The sequence below is a fragment of the Andrographis paniculata genome, unplaced genomic scaffold, assembly GCF_009805555.1.
Source record: "Andrographis paniculata isolate CXL003 unplaced genomic scaffold, ASM980555v1 Contig59END, whole genome shotgun sequence".
Taxonomy (NCBI): domain Eukaryota; kingdom Viridiplantae; phylum Streptophyta; class Magnoliopsida; order Lamiales; family Acanthaceae; genus Andrographis; species Andrographis paniculata.
In genome coordinates, this window is record NW_026137594.1 from 4,353,056 (window position 1) to 4,373,173 (window position 20,118).

The 20,118-nt window shown below is 29.8% G+C and overlaps 3 protein-coding genes across 5 annotated transcripts; all 3 read left to right on the forward strand.

The window, feature by feature from the left end:
- The first annotated feature begins 675 nt into the window (after positions 1–675).
- On the forward strand, positions 676–3,595 carry LOC127258020 (serine/threonine-protein kinase D6PKL1). Of its 2 annotated transcripts, XM_051284660.1 has the most exons (4): positions 676–746; positions 1,133–2,223; positions 2,430–3,300; positions 3,560–3,595. In XM_051284660.1, the coding sequence occupies exons 2-3, from the start codon at positions 1,133–1,135 to the stop codon at positions 3,289–3,291; spliced, it is 1,953 nt and encodes a 650-aa protein (XP_051140617.1). In that variant the 5' UTR covers positions 676–746; the 3' UTR covers positions 3,292–3,300; positions 3,560–3,595. The 2 variants fall into 2 exon arrangements, with proteins under 2 accessions (XP_051140617.1, XP_051140616.1); XM_051284659.1 differs by lacking the exon at positions 3,560–3,595 and having other exon boundaries at positions 2,430–3,421.
- A 4,978-nt stretch (positions 3,596–8,573) lies between these two features.
- Positions 8,574–11,350, forward strand: LOC127258595 (uncharacterized). Its single transcript, XM_051285502.1, has 5 exons — positions 8,574–9,371; positions 9,531–9,616; positions 10,094–10,411; positions 10,642–10,725; positions 10,814–11,350. The coding sequence occupies exons 1-5, from the start codon at positions 8,679–8,681 to the stop codon at positions 10,971–10,973; spliced, it is 1,341 nt and encodes a 446-aa protein (XP_051141459.1). The 5' UTR covers positions 8,574–8,678; the 3' UTR covers positions 10,974–11,350.
- Positions 11,351–17,569: 6,219 nt separating this feature from the next.
- Positions 17,570–19,899, forward strand: LOC127258596 (altered inheritance of mitochondria protein 32-like). Of its 2 annotated transcripts, none has more exons than XM_051285503.1 (5): positions 17,570–18,112; positions 18,229–18,320; positions 18,626–18,952; positions 19,149–19,232; positions 19,380–19,899. In XM_051285503.1, the coding sequence occupies exons 1-5, from the start codon at positions 17,630–17,632 to the stop codon at positions 19,594–19,596; spliced, it is 1,203 nt and encodes a 400-aa protein (XP_051141460.1). In that variant the 5' UTR covers positions 17,570–17,629; the 3' UTR covers positions 19,597–19,899. The 2 variants fall into 2 exon arrangements, with proteins under 2 accessions (XP_051141460.1, XP_051141461.1); XM_051285504.1 differs by having other exon boundaries at positions 17,570–18,109.
- The last annotated feature ends 219 nt before the right edge of the window (positions 19,900–20,118 follow it).

Genomic DNA, 20,118 nt, shown 5'->3' on the forward strand with positions numbered 1-20,118 from the left:
AGAAGACTTATGCTATGAATTGCATAATAATAATAATAATAATAATAATAATAATAAATGTAAATAAACATGAAAATTGATAGAATTTTTGTCCCCCTTAATGAAATTATATACACTAGTTTATATTTAACAGGTTTGCAAAAATATTTATATGGTAATGAATTTGTTATAATATGCATGCATTCGAAATTATTATTATTATTATTATTATTATTATTATAATAATATAGTAATTACTTATATGTATTGTTGGCGCGTGAGGGGAGAATTTTACACTGAGGAAAAGGGGAAGCTAACGGATACAGCACTTTGTAGTCTGTAGTTTACTACACAAAAACGAGACGAACGGAAGAAAGGAGCGTTGCAAAAGCAAGAAAGCGCGACGGTTAACGGAAAATTCTCCACTGACACTTGAAAACGAGGCTTTTGATTTCATATCGATCTGATTTTTGGCTCTTTCCATGTTAATTTCTTGATTGCGCATGCATTTAAGTAGTTTCTCGGCTGCTTTCATCGATCGTCTTGTTCTTCATTTGCGCATTGAGCCAAGGGAAAATCAAATCCTTCACCGGATTTATCATTATTAGTATTGCATCTTTTGCTGTTCCTTGTAATCTATTGATCATACGCAATAGAATTGGAAACAGAGACGGAAGTTCGTTTGCTTTCTTGCAGAAAGGATGCTTTCTTAAATCGTGACTGGAGAGTGATGAAAGAGTGTTCCGCCATTTGAGTTCTCAGATAAGGTCAGGACGTGTTTTCTTTTTCCGTGGTATTAATCTTTCTTTTCTTTTTACTTGGTTTCGTTCTGTGTTCTAATAAGGTCGAGAAGAAGTATTTGAGACATTGATTGAATTTTGGATTTCATTCCTTATGTTTGCTATCTATAGGAACATACGAAATCAACATTATTAGTGTTTTCATATGTTCTGGATTCTTCATGAACCCGAGTCATCTTTGTTTCCTTTTCTTGTGAGAATATATATAACTTTCTTCTGTCTCAATTGTTTTCTTGAAGAACAAAAGAACTAGGTGTAGTTTAAATTCTGCTGCATTTAAGGGCGATACATTGCAGTAACTATGCAGTAGGGCCTTGATAGAATCACTTGTTGGTGGTGTTGTTTCCTTGCAGATGAATTCTAATGTTGACAACGATTGCACTTCTATCGCTGGTTCAAGTCGTCCGCCCAAACCTCTGTCTATAAAACAGTTCAGATATGATGGACTTTCATCTCAAGATCATCCCATGAAAATCTCCTACGCCCCATCTAGCCATGGCTCCATGATCGTTTCAAAACATGCCTATCAAACATCCCGTTTTATAATGCACAGAGACAGAGATAACACCAGACCGGACAAAGGAAAAGAAGAGCTTCACACAGCCAGTAATGGAGATTGTCGAGTGAAGGAACACAACTCTCTTGTGACATCCAATTGCAATGCTAATCTACAGCATCCAAGCGGCAATGCTAATCTACAGCATCCAGGTGGCAATGCTGATTATTGCAGTTCCAATGAGCGCTCAGAATCTATGAGCTTTTTTTCATTCCCAAATGAAGCCTCTATTGATGTATTAAATGCCCAGTTACAGCCTAGATCAGTTGCGAGCTGTTTTTCGAGCCCTCAAGATAGTTTTTACACAGCCACACAGTTCTCAGAAGCTAAGCAAAGCCTCTCTAATGCTGAAGAGACTGAAAATGGGAGTAATGCATTCAAGACTGGTGCGAGTGGCGAAATTAACAACTCATGTGACTTTACTGAGAAAGTCAGTATTGACAGTGATGTTAGCAACGGTAGTGGCTCCCCGGGTTTAGGCAGTCCTATGCACAAACGACACAGGGGGGCTGATCACAGGTGGGAAGCAATCCAAGCCGTGAGAGCACAAAACAGTGGTGCATTGGAGTTGAAAAATTTCAAGATTTTTAAGAGATTGGGACGTGGAGATATAGGCACCGTTCATCTGGCAGAGTTGGTGGGCACTGGAACATTTTTTGCCATAAAAGTGATGGATAAAGGAACTCTAGAGGGTCGGAAGAAGATCACCCGAGCTCAGACAGAAAGAGAGATTCTACAAACTCTGGATCACCCTTTTCTTCCAACTTTATATGCACATTTTGAGACAGATAATCTGTCTTTCCTAGTGATGGAGTTCTGCCCTGGCGGTGATTTGCACGCACTGCGACAGAAACAACCTGGGAAGTTCTTCCCGGAGCATGCTGCAAGGTAGATAGTACTGATCTATCAGCTTTAACCTCTGATTTTTGTGAAAAAGCTATTACTATATCTTTTAGGTATTAAAGAACTTAGAGGAGTAGAACCTTAAGTTGATCTCATATCTTAGTTTTGTAAAAGGAAGAACATGCTCTCTTGTTGCTATTTCCTATCAATTGAAGGCAGTGTGTGACGGCGCTATGCTGCTTATCTTTCAGGTTTTATCTCGCCGAGGTTCTCCTGGCCTTAGAATACTTGCACATGCTTGGGATTGTCTACAGAGATCTCAAACCCGAAAACATTCTGGTGAGGGAAGACGGGCATATAATGCTTTCAGATTTTGACCTTTCCTTGAGGTGCACTGTCCATCCCACCTTAGTCAAGTCTGCCAATCAAACCATGGGGAAAAAGAATTCGCGATACTGCATTCAGCCGTCATGCATCGAGCCGTCATGCACTGTCTATCCAGCCTGCATCCAACCAACCTGTTTCAGCCCGCGCCTTCTTGGAAACAACCCCAAGAAAGAAAGGAAGCCAAGACCCAAACCAGAAACATACAGCCAAGGCAACCCTCTCCCTGAACTGATAGTCGAGCCCACAAATGCCCGATCCATGTCATTTGTAGGCACACATGAGTATCTAGCACCAGAAATCATCAAGGGCGAAGGCCACGGCAGCGCAGTGGATTGGTGGACATTCGGCATCTTCCTCTACGAACTTCTTTTTGGTAAAACACCCTTCAAGGGGATAGGAAACCGCGCCACCTTGTACAATGTCGTCGGACAGCCTCTGAGGTTCCCGGAAACTCCCACAGTCAGCTTTGCCGCGAGGGACCTTATCAGAGGATTACTAGTGAAAGAACCTCAACACCGCCTTGCATACAGGCGAGGCGCGACAGAGATCAAGCAGCACCCATTTTTTCAGAGCGTGAACTGGGCACTCATACGGTGCGCCAGTCCTCCGGAGGTCCCCCCGCCGTTTACCCTCGAGGACGCCAGAGAACCTTCGCCGGATTCCGGGAAGGCGCCATGCTGCGAGGCAGAGCGTTCCGGTAATTTCTATGAGATGGATTGCTTCTAGTGATTGAAGGTAGGATGATCTGATGATCATTTTTGTGTGTGTTTGCTGAGATAGTTCCTTCCATCATTATCTTTGAGTGAATTTTATTGGATTGGAAGGACTATGAATTTGTGTTGTTCATATCATGTTCATGTTCATATGCTGATGTTCATGTTCATGTTCAACTCCCCTTTGTTGAACACAAGTGTGTGTATATTGTTGCATTTGATTAACCTTTTTCTTTTTTCTTTTTCCGGATGAATAATAATAATGCATGGATATTGTGTAGTCCGGCCCGGTTCCTTACCCCCTCTTTTCAGCCCCTAGTGATATAATCACTTTCACCTTTTTTTTTTTTTTTTTTTTTTTTTTTTTTTTTCTCTCTCTCCCTCTTAAATTTACTATGTCACTAATTTTTGGTAAAATTAAATATTTAATTGATTACAGTTCATTCACTATTTATTTATCCTAATTGTCATTTTTTAATTCTTATTTTTTAATAAAATATATATATGTATTTTTTAATGTTCGCGTCCACTCCAAATATAGTAATTTTTGCCAAGGGAGTGAATATTTACTATAAGTGCGTTAGAGTGGAAATCATCGTAATCTTATTTATATACTATAGGTGCGATAGAGTGGAGGTCAACATAATCTTATTTATATACTATATGTGTTTGACTCCTAATACTATAATTTACTCCATTTAATAAAATATTTAAATTATTCTTTCAATTAAAAATTATTTTATATAAATATAATAATAATACTTTTTTATTATTATTATTATTTTTTTGTGTCATATCTATTTATATATTTTATTGAATGTAGATTTTAATATATTAGTATTTAAGAGGTGATAGTAGAATTGAAAAAAATAAGAAGACAGTTTTTGTAAAATTATGCAAAATGTATATTTATTTATTTATTTATTTTTTAATCACAAATGGCAAAATGGCAAAACTTTAATCAATAAAATATAAATTGAGAAGAATGATATAAAAATATATTGCTAAAAACGTAATTTATAATTTTAAAGATAAATTAATTACTCTTTAATAAATACTAAAATATTCCCTCCGTTACTTAACAATTTATTCATTTTTTCATTTTCGTTCGTCCCATAACAATATATCAATTTCATTTTTTAGTAATTATACTGTGTACTAACATTACAAATATCTTTTCAATTTACCTTTATTTTTACTATATCTCATTATAATATTAATATTTTTAAAACTGCATGCAATAAATTAAATAGATATATAGATATGGGACGTACGGAATATAAAATTATATATATTTTATAGCAATATCAAAATTAAATTTTAATATATTGCTATAATTAAAAAATATAAATATAAAAAAATAAAATATATTGTATTTATAATAAGATTAGGAATGATATTTTGAATAAAAAATAATCATATCAAAATAACTAACCAAAGTTAATAAAATACTATAATTTTATCTAATATTTAATAACACAAAATAAATATTATATTAATTAATATATTGATGATATAATCTATTAGTTCTTCAAATAAACACATTCTATGTGTATATATATATATATATATTATATGTGTATTAGAAGGGACGAGGGGTTGGCAGGGAAGGAAACCGGTGATCTGCTAATATTAGTTTAATTGATCGTACATTTGATTAGACCATCTCCAACTCATTCTTTCGTTTTTGCAGTAGCTACATAAAAATATAGTTGATTTATAGTAATTTTAATTCAACCATAAACTTCAATTTTTCACTCTAAAAAGTATATTTCATATATATTCCTCTTTTATATTATTTTAAATAACTTTTTATATTTATAAATTACACCATAACTTTAATTTATTTTTACAATATAACACAAATATATATAATTACACATTATTGTTAAAAAACCTATATAATTATATATCACTATTCGAAAGGTAAAATTATATATCATTTTAAAAAAATAATAAAATTATACATTATTTTTAAAAAATAAAATTATATCACTTTTCAAAAAATAAAATTATACATAATTTTTCAAAAAATTATAATTACACAATACATCCCAAAAAATAACAAAAATACACAAATACCACAAAACACCACACAAACTCCACTCCACAGTATTACTCCATATTGGAGTAACACTACAGCGGGCTGAAAAAATGGGGGGAATTTAGGGGTGGGTTGGAGCCCTCCAATTTTTGCACAACCCACTACATTTATGCAGTGGGTTGGAGTTGTCCTTACAGTTCTATAATGTAAATTTCAATGACTAAGAATTGCCTTTATTCTTTGGAAGATCAACCTCGTGTCTGGTACCAGTGACGGAACCAGCCTTGCGGCTTTGGGGGGCAAAATTGTTATATTTATTTTTAGTTTCAACTTATTTTGAGCCTTTTTTTTTATTTGAAACGTTGTTTCTGTATGTACAAAAAATAATATAAGAATTTTCTCGTCAATTTTATTAACACTACAATGTGGCTGTAAAGAAGAAAAAAAATGAAAGGAACAATATTTAAGATGAAATATTTTATTTTTTTATATAATAAATTTATAAATAAAAATATTATATATTATTATAAATTAAAATAATAATGATAATAATGATAATAATAATAATAATAATAATAATATGGAGATTTACGACGGGTGTGTTTGTTTGAGGGTTTGGATTTTGAGTTGGAATTTGAATAGTAAAAATTTTGAATTTGAATAGTTGTATGATGTGATATAAATAGGTGTTGATGTGATATTTTGAATGTAAAATTGATTTTTAGTATAATATAAAAAAATGAAAAATATGTGTTTGATTTGATATTTTTTGGGGAAAAAAATTGGATGAATAGTGTAAATCAAATCCAATCCCCAAACAAAATATTAAGGGCTTGGAGGGTCAATGGAACATGCAGTATTCGACAAAATCTTCAAACAATTCTCTTTAAGCTTATTCTCTTTTGTTTCACAATTAGTAAATTGGATTTATTGCCATTACCCCGATTTTTTGACAATGACTCGATGCACTTCTTTTCACACTATTTCGAAAAGGATGAGCTTCGAGTTACACCAATACCCAACCAAAAAGCGATTGTGGTACCAATAAAAAAGACGATTGTTGCTACTGAAAAACGAAATGAATTTTAAAGGTCTTAACTGAGCATATAAAACAAAAAAATATTTGATCAGCTTCGTAATGCTCAACCAGCGGCGGAGCCAGAATGTTCGGATCAAGGGGCCGAAAAAAAGGTCGGAGGAGAATATCTGAAATAGAAAAAGTTATAATCTTTTAAGCATTATATGCATATATATATATATATATTTGATCATATTATATAATAATATAAATTAAATTAAACATAATTATAAGTGTGTAAAAATTTATTGTATAATAAAAATATATTTTATCAAGTTTTAGTAAAAAAAAATTATTATAACTTTTTATTAAAAATATTTGTAAGCGACAAAAAAATAAATACTTCATCCGTCCTATCTTGATTACATATTTTTAATTTTTATCTTACTCGTAATAATTTAAATCTTTTTTTTTGGATAAAATTTATTAAATCAAAATATATTTAAAAAATATAAATCAACTTAATTAACTATATAATATATAACATACCCCATATAAGACCAACTCAAATCTCTTTCATTTTTATCTCTTTTAAAAAATAAATATTTTTATCTACGCGTGTGTTCTTTTAACAAAAAAAAACCAAACACAAATTTTCTCAATAATATTAATATATCATACACATTCATTACTTTTATATTTCCGAAGTAATCCCTTTAAATTATTTTACAAAAATGATTCCTCCTCGAATACCTTCCCGTCGGCCTTGCGATTCTTCGACTCCCTCGAGAACTCGCTAATATAACCTCACACACAACTCTAACGCACGCTAAAAGTAAGAACGACAAAATAGAGTGTTTTTATTGATTCTCAAAACTGAAGTGAAATACAAGTGAGGACTCTTCCTCCGTATATATAGATACTTAAACGGACCGGGCCTAATATGGGCCAAATCAAATTCACACCCGGATACGCTATAACAAAAAAGAAAAAACTAAGAGAAGAATGAAAATAGAAGAAAAGAAAAAAAAATGATGTCCTTGTTATTAAACAATATAAATTATAAATTAGGTAAGTAATATAAAAATACTAATGTGGGTAATATTTTAGTTTTTTTATTATATATAATTTTAGAAAAATATGTATTTTATAGAAAAAACACACTCTAAAATTTTCAAATTCTATATTTTATATTTTTAGAATTGATTATTGCTTTAATATTAAATCTAAATCAAAATGCCCTCAAATCGAAAGAAGCACAGCTTTAATCTAAGCAGACTTGAGGTGAGTTTGACAATCAGCTAATAGATTTTAGTTGTTAGCTGATTCAGTTAGCTGGTTTGATTAACTGATTCAATTAGATGGTTGACTAGCTGATTCAATTAGATGGGTTGACTCAACTATCTATTTGTATTAAAGTGTTTGGTAAAATAACTGTTTGATATTAGCTATGTAAAATGACAATGGAAGATATTTATATTTTAACTTAAAAAAAAATTTAAATTGTGTTTTTTTAGTTTTAAAAATTTTAAAATTTTTACTATTAGTTATTTGAAATTACAAATGTGTTATAAAATATTTTTTAATTAATTATAGATTAAAAAAATAATAGTATATATTTTTATTAAGAAATATGAATATTTTTTATTAAGAATAATGTAAACTATAAAATAATAAATTTTTGGTATATATATTTATTATATTAATTATTTATTAATTTATTAGTATATTTAGAATTTTTAATAAATTTATTCTATTTTATTTAATTTTAATACTATAAAATTAAAATAATAATAAAAGCATAATTATAATTTACAAATAAAATTAGTTATATATAAAAATTAATTAATTTAAATTTATAAAAATAAAATTATAATTTAATAAATAAAATATTAAAATTATTTATAATTACTGCAGTATAAAATATATTTATATATATGTAAAATAAATGATAATATTTTAAGAATAAATAAGAAATAAATAAAATTAAAATATTTTTTTAAAAAATATTAATTTATATAATTTTTTAGAAATTAATTTTTTTAAAATTAATAAATTATTTCAAAAAATTAATTTATCAAATATTTTTTACTAATCAAATCGTTAAAAGCTCTTAAATAAACTAAAGCTCTTTAAAAAGGTGTTCCATACAGCGTCTTGGACTCGCTTCAGAATGAATTCATCATGGACTTGTATAACTGTATACCGCACGATCCGCACCGCATTTTTATATATATATATATATCAATACTTAAAGCGGTTTTCTGTGCACCAAAAACCTTGTGTAAACCTTCTGGTTTGTTGAGCTTTCTGTTGTTTTGCGCATCATCGCTTCACCATGCCTGGAGAATTGAGGGACGAATTCGACAAGGATGCCCGACGGATGAAGCAGGAACTAGCCAGGAACTTTGTTGCTTCTATCGGAGGAATGGAGGAGGAATCCCCCAAGGACGGAAGATCGAAGGACGTAGCTGCCTTGGTCGGAGGAACGCAGAATGTATCCACCGAGAACGCAGAATCGAAGGATCTAGCTGACTTGGTCGGAGGGACGAAGAACATATCCACCGAGAAAGGAGAATTGAAGGATGTAGCTGCTTTGGTCGGAGGAACGAAGAACGTATCCACCGAGAACGAAGAACTGAAGGACGTAGCTGCCTCGGTCGGAGGAACGGAGAGCGAATCCACCGAGAGCGGAGGATCGAAGGACGCAGCTGCCTCGGTCGGAGGAACAGAGAGCGGAGGATCGAAGGGCGTAACTGGCTGGGTCAGAAGAACGGAGAGAGGAGGGTTGACGGATGTATTCTCTGAGGAGGGAAAAGAGGAGGACGAATCAAGCCTGTACGGCTTCGAGCGAGAGGAAATGTATAAAATCCAACTTGAGGGAACGGTTAGACCTTACCAGCGCCACTTCTTCCTTTGTCACAGGACTTATGACACCTGGCCGGTATGGTTCAATCAGAAGTCGGCCGATCTGCTCCCTCAGTTGTTTACCAATGAGCACCTAATGGCCCTAAGTAAGGCTCCTATGGAGGTCAGTAATCACTATTCACAGGCGGATTGAATCAATGCGGATATGATATATATATATATATATATTATGCATTAGTTTCTAGCAAGGAATAATGACTTAGGCACTTGATGATTTTTATTTTCTAATTCTGAATAATATAGTATCATTGTATGGCTGCAGAACCGCCTGACTATATGCGAGAGAAACAAATTTGCGAGGATCTACGATGGAGATGTCCTCATATTTCCTGACATGCACGTATACAGGTCTGACCTCAAAATTGTCTGCTATCAGCACTAGCTGTTCCATATTAGCTTGATTATGATAATACCCAGTGTCAATTGTCATGATCTGCTTCGGGTTGCCTTTTGACTTTTGAGAACTTAACATGGTAATAGAGCAAATTCAGTTATGAACTTGTTTATGACAGTGCCTGTATTATGATCTGCTTCGGGTTGCCTTTTGAGAGCTTGAAATGTTAACAGAGCCAATCCAGCTGTAGGATTAATGCTTTTTTATGTGTATTTTAGTTCCTTCATACCATCGTTAAGCACTAAATTATAAGAGTAGCTGCTCTACAGTTTGCACTTGGTTCAATTCTTTTTCAATGGTTGCTTCTTTTGACAACACGAATATATTCACTACCACTTTCGTTTTTATTTTTCATTTCAGAATATTTAAGGGTGCCTAAGTGTCTTATCTTGATTACTGATGATATGTGGTTTCTCCTTTTGAATACGTAGGCGCATGAAACCCGCACAAATCAGAGGATTTGTAGATGAAGTGATGATTAGGGGCAAGAGGTGGTCATCTGGGGAGTTGGAAGAGTTGACTGGTTCATATATCTTTATATGTGCTCATAAATTTCGAGATAGAAGATGTGGTGCTTGTGGCCCAGCATTGATAAAGAAGTTCAACCAAGTGATTGAAGCCAAGGATTTGAAACGTAAGGTGTTTGTGATGGGCTGTTCACACACAGGAGGAAACAGGAATTCAGGCAGCTTTGCAGGCAATGTGATTATTTTCAGTCGTGATTCCAAGGGAAAGATTGCTGGCAATTGGTGAGACCAAGATTTCTATGGCTTGCTATATTTTATTATCCTTCTGCAGACACTATTTCTTTTATTTTTAATTACAGTATATATATAAGTTTTTATAGATTCATGTTAGGTATTTGATAACACCATAATATGCACTCATGCTCTGTAATTCTGGAAACATACATACATTTGTGCTCTCTTTTTGTGCAAGGATTGATCATGGATGACTAGTTCTTGCTCTAATTATGCAGGTATGGATACGTTACGCCTAAGGATGTTCTTGAATTAGTTGAGAAACAGATCATAAAGGGTGAAATCGTTGAGAGGCTTTGGAGGTTTAGCGATTCTCTCCGACTATATATTTTCTCCTTCCCTTCTTATCTTAGATTGATAATTGAGATTACATGCATTGCATCAAATCAGGGGCCAAATGGACACCACTACCAGCAAATATGATTACTCAAGTGAGGCCTTACTTGATAGCCACAACCCACCAAAAAGAAACACCTCCTGGATTCCGACTATTTTGTTGGGCATCATTTCAGCTGCTACGATTGCTTATGGCATCTACCGAAGGAGGTGAAGCTTTCTTTAATCTCTTTGCCGTGCTTACATTTTACAATAAAGAAAGAGCTATAGTAAATACTAATAATAGTACAAGTAAGTAGTCATGAGTCTTGACCGTTGGCAAGATTGATCTCATTAGAAGTTTCATTACTCTGTTTTTTTTTAGCCTCTTGACATTGATAATGCAGATGCATAAGGAGGGCAATTGCAGTTTTTGCAATGTATGCTTCTCAAGATTTTGAGCATATAAATACACTAGTGAGTTCTCCATTTTGGCAATGAAACTTTAAACCCTATATATGTTAATACTAATACAATCCTAGAATAGGATATGTGCCTACAATATATTGTTCTATTTAGTCTTAATAGTTAGGTTGGATCTATATAACCACCCCCTAGACCATCAATATTATGTCATGATCATGATATTTACCTTTGAATCTTTTTCAATCTTATAGTATGGGCCTGTTTCTTTGAGGTTTGGACCTTCTTTGGAAGGTTGAATTTTTAATTTAAATAATACTGATATTTTGATGTATTTTCAAGAAATATAAATTTCAAAATAATTAAAGATTGAATAGTACCATAAAAAAATAAAACACCCTTTTCATCTTCTCCCAATCTTGTACTAAGATATTGTATGGAAAAGGTCCTATCCATATAAGGTTAATGACAACCTTCTCTTTGTTTGGATTATCTAGGCTTATTTTTGAAACACAAACAATTATGAAGATAGTTTTTACAGTTCGAGTTACCATATATTTTTTACTTAAAAAGTAAATATATATATATATTTTTGTATAAAATGTAGTACTCCCTCCGTCGTTGAAATTTATTCTCACTTTTCTTTTTTGATTGTCATCCAAATTTATACCCATTTCTTTTTTTAGTAAAAAAATACCACTTTTCTTTACAAAAAAAAAAAAAAAATAAACATTTTTATTCTTACATATTTTTCTTAAAATCCGTGTCCGGTCAAATAAACACATAATTGGATGACGGAGGAAGTATTTTCTTTAGCCGAGTTTTCCCAAATTTTACTATTTGAACACTGCGTTTTTTGAAAAAAAAATATATTTTTTCCCTCAGAAGACATATCATCAAACATTATTTTCAAACCAAACCCAAATCAATTTTTTCTAAATCAATTTTTTCCAAACTCATTCAAAGAAACACACCCTGAATATACATTTATTTTTTTGGCACTAAGTTTAAAAAATAATAATATTTTAATTTAGTTAAAAGTAATGTAAAAATAATTTTGTTCTTTTTTAATTGTAAAAGTAATAATGTGAAAATAAGTAGAGATATTTATGAAAAAAAATTGATATTCAATAAAATTGTTAGTCGGATAATTCAAAATAAAAATATGTATATTTTAGTCTGATGGAGTAAATATAATATTTTTAATGATAGCCGATAGTTTTAGTATGTAAACACTATTTTACATTATAAAATTAATAGAAAGTATCTATATAAATAAGTATAATACATTGTAGGAAATGAGAATGTTAATGGTAATGTTAGGTATACATATAAGCATATTTATTCAAGAAAAAGATTTGGGGTCCGTTTCGCAATTAATTGATAGCTATTAGCTGATTCATTTGGCTGGTTTGACTAGTTGATTCAATTAGCAGTGTTTGTTAAAATAACTATTTGACATTGGCTGTTTATACATGAAATAACTATTAAGGACATTGATATGTTATTTTTTTAAATATTTAATTTTGTTCATTTTAATTTGAAATTTATGAGAATTTTTATTATTAATTATTGAAAATTATAAGAATGTTATAAAATATTTATTTTTATTTTTATTATTTAGATTTTGAGAAAATTATTTTTACTAATAATAATTTTTTATTGAAATTATGTAAAATATAAAATAATAAATCTTTAGTATATATATTTATATTATGTTAATTATTATTTTAATATACTTTCTCCGTTTTATAACAAAGTATCTATTTTTCCATTTTAGTCCGTCCCATAACAAAATATTTTTTTTTTTTTTTAGTAACTGTATTATCTACCTAACATTACAAATATCCTTATAATTTACAATATATTACAAAAATGTCATTACCTTTATATCACACGTACTAATAAGATTATTTTAGTCATTTCTACTTTTATTCTTACTATATCCCAATATAATAATTAATATTTCTAAAACTACGTGAAAAAAACAAATTGATATTCTTGATTTAGTTTTAGAAATTTATATTATATTTTATAAATAAAATAATTTATATGTAATAATTAATAATAGTAATTATTTTAAATTTACAAAAATAAAAATATAATTTAATAAATTAAATATATTAAAAATAATTAATAAATATTGCTATAAAAATATTTATATGTATAATAGAAATAATTAAGTTTTAAGGGTAAATAATAAATAACCAAAATTAAAATAAAAAACTCTTTCAAAACGTTGGTTAGATGAGCTTTTCAGAAATTAGCTTTTTGAGTCCAAAAAGCTCTTTAAAAAAAATTAATTACCAAACACCTAAATTAGTTTTTTTACTGATCAAAGGCTAAAAGGTTGTTCAATAAGCTAAAAGCTTTTCAAAAATTTATTTCCGAAACACCCTCTTGAAATATATAATATGATAAATGGATTTTATTTCAAAGATATTAATAAAATAGTTACAAATAAAAAAATAAGTAAATATTCCCTGTCATATGGAATTAGTCCAATTTTTATTCAGTTTTAAGGAGTATTGAATTATATAGTTAATTAATTTTATTTACTTTATGTAATATATTTACGATATAGTATTATACTCCCTTCGTTTCAAACAAGATACAACATTTGTTTTTGGTACGAGTTTTTAGGTGGGTAGTATTAAGTAGGATAATTTAGAAATTAGGCGATATAACGGAGAGAGAAATATATATTTTATTTTTTTTATTTGTATGATATGAGTGGATAAAAATATAATTAATTATTTTCTATTTTGGAAATGTTCCAGAGTGTTTGAGACATACCAAAAAGAAAATATTGTAAGGTGTTTGAGACGGATGAAGTATTATTTATTTTTAATTGGGTAAAGAAAAAATATTTATTTAAATTTTTTTATATTGAATATTTTATGTATTGATTTAATTTTTAAAAATACGATACAAATTATAAATTAATACAAACAATTAAATAATAAAAGTAATTAAAGTAATTTTAAAAATTCAAAAGCAATTAATATTGAAGACAATGTGCAATCATAAAATTTTTAATTTAAAAAACATTTTACATAAAATTCCCCAATTTTCTTACTCATAAAAGTATTTTAACTAATTTCCACTCGTACTGTCCGTTTGGATTGGTTTAAAAAATAAGCAGAAGTAAAAACACAAGCAGAAGCAGTTTAATTTTGTATTTGGATAAATCATTATAAAAGCAGTTTTTCGTAAAAAACTGTTTGGACGTTATATAGTTGAAAGTGTTTTTAAACTGTTAAAATTATTTAAAAGGACATGCGGTTAATATTAGTATTTTTTTTATAACATTTTTATAATTTCATTTAAAATTTATAAATTATATTTAAAGATTTTAAATTAAAGTATAAAAAATGTACTTTTAAATTTTGATTATTTTTATTTTAAAATTCTAATTTAAGGATAATATATCAATTAAACATAAAATTACAGTATAATATTATATAATTTATATTTTATAATTTATTATAAAATTTTATAAATTATTTTTAGTAATTTAAGTATAATTAAAAAATTTATATACTCCTATTTACATTCGGTATTTAAATTTTAAATTTTAATCCAAATATAGTACATAAATTAAAAATAATAAATTAATTATATTTTTTAAATTTGTATTAAAATATAATATATAAGTTATTTATTTTTATATTATACTCCCTGTCCCACATACCATGTCCACGTTACCGTTTCTGTCTGTCCCACACATACGATGTCACTTTTCTTTTTTGAAAATATTATACACTTTAATTTCATTTTAAACTTTTTAATTTATTTTTTTAAATTTTAATTAAACTAAGTTATCTTAATCTTAATTTATAATTATTTATATTATAGGATAATTATTTTCATTAATACTATTATATTATTGTATTTATTATTATTATTATTATTATTATTAAGAATTCTGATAAAAACACTTTTCAGCTTCAAAAGCTGCTTTTGCTTTTGGACAGAAGCCAATGCAAATAGGTGCAAACTGTTTTTTTTTATAAGTAGAAGCCAAAAGCTCATGCAGAAGCTAATCCAAACCGGGCCTAAGTCATAAATGTCATGAACATTTATTTTATTTTATTTTGAAAAAGAAAATTAATTTAAATTCAAATCAAACTGTTTATTAATTTTTTCTAACTAAAATATTAACTTAAACACTTGTTTCTATTTTTTAATGGTACGACCAAAATTGATTAAAATTGTTTATAATAAGATCAAAATTAATTAAAATTGTTTATAATGAGATCGAAATTGATTGAAATTGATTATAATGAGATTAAAATTGATGAGTTTTTTTATATTGGGACCAAAATTATCATTAAGACTAAAAAATAATGATATTTTAATATCGAAGTAATATAGATTAAAAAAAAATAAAGTGAGAATATTATGATAAAAATTTGTGTAAATGATTGAAAAAAATTAGTGGAATAACTAAAAAAAATGACAATTTGATTATTATATGTTAAAATAAGAATAATAAAATTATAAGAAAGATAAAATTATTTACTATAAATAGATTCTATATAAATTAATGGATAAAAAATTATATAATTTTGGCGTACAATTGAAGTATTATGTTATATTATTATTTGTTTGATAGTCTTTTGTATATCAAATTCTAAATTAAAATAATTATTTAATTTGATATAAATAAGTTAAACTGATATTTTCAAGTGAAAAAAATGTAATTATATTTTATAAAAATATATATATTTTTATAATTTTTTTGGGGAAAAACTTCGATTATATTTTAATACTCCATTTGTCTCGAATATGACGTTATCATAATTGTAAATACAAAAATTTAGGAGAGATGCGATTAATAAATAATTAAGAATGTATTAATAAAATAAATTACAATATGATACAAATAATTATAAATTAAAACAACTAATTAGTCTAATTAAAATTAAATAAATTATAAATTATAAAATTTAAAATGTAATTAAAATTTATAATTCTTTTCAATACAACTAATTAGTCTAATTAAAATTAAATAAATTATAAAATTTAAAATGCAATTAAAATTTGTAATTCTTTTCAATGAGATCTAGGACAAGTAGAAATAGAAACCGTAATGTTATGGGTGTGTTTGTTTGAAGGATTTTGGTGGATTTCCACTATTCATCCAATTTTTTCCCCCCAAAAATATCAAATCAAACACCTATTTTTCATTTTTTATATTATACTAAAAATCAATTTTACATTCAAAACATCACATCAAACCCTATTTATATCACATCATACAATTATTCAAATTCAAAATTTTTACTATTCAAATCCCAACTCAAAATCCAAACCCCCAAACAAACACACCCATGTAAGACCAAATAAATAGTAATTTTTTATAACTTTGTATGTAAATATTATTTTGTCACTGTTAGGGATGGAAATAGGTCAGACTTTGGCTAAATAAATCTGGTATGTTTTAAAAATATCTGGCCTAAGTCTGGTTGTAAGCCTGAAATATTTTTTTTAAAAGCTTGAGCCTAACCTTTTTAAATGGCTGGTCTCGCCTACAAGTTTATTTACATCTATAATTATACATGGTCCGTATACTTTCTAGGTCAACTGTCACGTCACATCCGTCGTGTCCATGTCAGCAATTTCTGTTAGTTTTTAACGGTGAGACCAAAATTGATTGAAATTGTTTATAATGGGACCAAAATTGATTGAAATTGTTTATACTATGACTAAAATTGATGAGTTTTTTATATTATGACCAAAATTGATAAATTTTTGTTATATTGAGACCAAAATTGATTTTTTTTCTAAATAAATATATATTTTTTATTCATTTGTATTATATAAAATTTTATTGTCTACGAAATGATACCTATATTGCAAGAATTTTATTGAGATATAATTATAAAAATATTTAAAACACCAACAACATTACACATATAAAAAATAATAAAATATTATCTTAACTTATTATTAATAACTTAATAACCTACCTTACCTAAAATACCGTCTCACTAACAAAAAGTTTCATCTTCCTGGAGACAACAGAGGAAGTATAAAAATAACAATTTATGTAATATATTAATTTTTTATTGAAATTATATTTTTGGAGAAATATATATTTTATAGAAAAAATACACCCTTAAATTTTTAAATTCTATATTTTATATTGACAAATTTTTTCAAATTTTATTATTTAAATTTTACATTTTCTAAAAAGTACTTTTTAATCTTACAAAAACAACCCATCGAATATTGTTTTAACAACAATACCAAACCAAAAGTTTTCTAACTGCAAAAGTAACACACACTAATCTAACCAAGACTTGGTCTCACATTCCATCATGGACTTGTATAACTGTATACCGCACGATCCGCACCGCATTTTTATATATATATATAAAGCGGTTTTCTGTGCACCAAAAACCTTGTGTAAACCTTCTGGTTTGTTGAGCATTCTGTTGTTTTGCGCATCATCGCTTCACCATGCCTGGAGAATTGAGGGGCGAATTCGCCAAGGATGCCCGACGGATGAAGCAGGAACTAGCCAGGAACTTTGTTGCTTCAATCGGAGGAATGGAGGAGGAATCCACCAAGGACGGAGGAAAGAAGGATTTATCCACCGGGAACTTACAATTGAAGGATGTACCTGCTTTGTTCGGAGGAATGAAGAACGTATACACCGAGAACGGAGGATCGATGGACGTAGCTGCCTTGGTCGGAGGAACGGAGAGAGAAGGATTGGAGGATGTCACTGAGGAGGACGAAGTAATCCTGTACAGCTTCGAGCGAGCGGAAATGTATAAATTCGAACTTGCAGGAACGGTTATTCCTTACCCGCGCCACTTTTTCCTTTGCCACTGGACTGGCAGCTGGCCGGCACAGTTAGATGAGGAGTCGGCCTGTCAGCTCCCTAAGCTTTTTACCAGGGAGCACAAAAGGGCCCTGGGAAAGGCTTCTAAACCGGTGGTGATGATATACTATAACAATTACTCCTATATAATCAATAATGACGACCTAGGCTAGGCACTTGATGATTTTTAATTATTTTCCAATTCTGAATATAGTATCATTGTATTATATAGCTGCAGAGCCGGCTGACTATATGCCAGCAAAACGAAGATGCGAGGTTCTCCAATGGAGATGTCCTCGTATTTCCAGACATGCACGTATACAGGTCTCACCTCAAAATTGTCTACGATCAGAAATAACTACTGTTCCATATGAACTTGTTTATGATTAAGATCTAACAGAGCAAATTCAGTTATGAACTTGTTTATGATCTGCTTCGGGTTGCCTTTTGGGAGCTTAAAATGTTAACAGAGCAAAGGATTACTGCTTTTCATGTGTCCTTCATACCATCGTTAAGCACTAAATTATAAGAGTAGCTGTTATTTCAGACTATTTAAGCGTGCCTAACTGTCTTATTTATCTTGATTATTACTGGTGACATATATGTGATTTCTGGTTTCCAATATGTAGGCGCCTGAGGCTGAAACCCCCAGAAGTCAGAGAATTTGTAGAACAAGTGATGGTTAGGGGGGAGAGGTGGTTGTCAACTGGGTCTTTGGAAGTGTTGACTGGTTCATATATCTTTGTATGTGTTCATAAACTTCGAGATAGAAGATGTGGATCTTGTGGCCCACCATTGATAAAAGAGTTCAACCAAGTGATTGAAGCCAAGGATTTGAAACATAAGGTGTTTGTGACGGGCTGCACACACATAGGAGGAATCAACAATTCATGCTGCTTTGCAGGCAATGTGATTATTTTCAGTCGTGATTCCAAGGGAAAGGTTGCTGGCAATTGGTGAGACCAAGATTTCTATATTTTTATTACCCTTGTTTGTGCAGACAATAATAATAATATTTCCTTTATTTTTCATTACAGTGTATGTGGATTCATGTTAGGTATATTTGATGACACCATATATATAATATGCGTTCATGGTCTGTTATTAGGATTGATCGATCATAGATGACTAGTTCTTGCTCTAATTATGCAGGTATGGATACGTTACGCCCGAGGATGTTCATGAATTAGTCGAGAAAGAGATCTTAAAGGGTGAAGTCGTTGAGAGGCTTTGGAGGTATATCAATAATTATATTCTCTGTGACTATATATACTATATCTTCTCCTCTGCTCTCCTTCTTATATGAGTATCTTAGATTGATTGATAACTCAGATTACATTACATTACATAGATGCATTATTAATTTCTAAGTTATTAAATCAGGGGCCAATTGGATGCTACTAGTGGCAACTCTCTAGTGTCCTTATATGATGACCGGAGCCCAGTACCAATTACGGTTAGAGCTAAAGCTGAAGCTGAAGCTAAAGCAAAAAGAGATGCCGCCTGGGCTGTTGCTAGGGTTATTATGTTGGGCATGGCTTCAGCTGCAGCTGCTACTATTGCTGCTTATGGCATCTATCGACGAAGAAGAATAAGGTGAAGCTAATTTCCTTGGAATCCTGTCCTTACAATAAAGAAAGAGCATGGTAAAAGTAAATAGGTAAGTAGTAAGAGTTAATTGTTGGTGATTGATCTCATAAGAGCAAACCAGACCAGACAGATGAGGTTGGTTGGTTGGTTGGTTCAGCTCCATTACTCTTGTTCAAGTTCTTGACATTTGATGCATGCAATGCATAAGAGGGGTGGTAAAATAATTGCAGCTTTTGCAATGTATGCCATGCCCCTCGAGATTTTTTTGAGCATATAATAAATACATTTCATTTTGGGAATGGATTGCTTTAAACCCTGTACATCTTTCTCTTAATTTGTTAATATACTCACTACTAATTAATACAATCCTAGCTACTATAGTATTTATATTTAGGGGTGTATTCAATTGGAATTTTAATGAATTATTTTTTATTTTAAAAAGTTTATGGATTTACATTATTGAGAAGACTGGATGTGATTTTTTTAATGTAAAATTGATTTTTAATATAATATAATTTGATTTTTTTTTGAG

Coding starts and splice junctions, on each gene's coding strand:
- LOC127258595 (XM_051285502.1), top strand. CDS start 8,679: ATGCCTGGAGAATTGAGGGACGAATTCGACAAGGATGCCCGACGGATG. Junction 10,412..10,641: donor GGAAAGATTGCTGGCAATTG/GTGAGACCAAGA, acceptor CTAATTATGCAG/GTATGGATACGTTACGCCTA. Junction 10,726..10,813: donor ATCGTTGAGAGGCTTTGGAG/GTTTAGCGATTC, acceptor GCATCAAATCAG/GGGCCAAATGGACACCACTA.
- LOC127258596 (XM_051285503.1), top strand. CDS start 17,630: ATGCCTGGAGAATTGAGGGGCGAATTCGCCAAGGATGCCCGACGGATG. Junction 18,953..19,148: donor GGAAAGGTTGCTGGCAATTG/GTGAGACCAAGA, acceptor CTAATTATGCAG/GTATGGATACGTTACGCCCG. Junction 19,233..19,379: donor GTCGTTGAGAGGCTTTGGAG/GTATATCAATAA, acceptor TTATTAAATCAG/GGGCCAATTGGATGCTACTA.
- LOC127258020 (XM_051284660.1), top strand. CDS start 1,133: ATGAATTCTAATGTTGACAACGATTGCACTTCTATCGCTGGTTCAAGT. Junction 2,224..2,429: donor TTCCCGGAGCATGCTGCAAG/GTAGATAGTACT, acceptor CTTATCTTTCAG/GTTTTATCTCGCCGAGGTTC.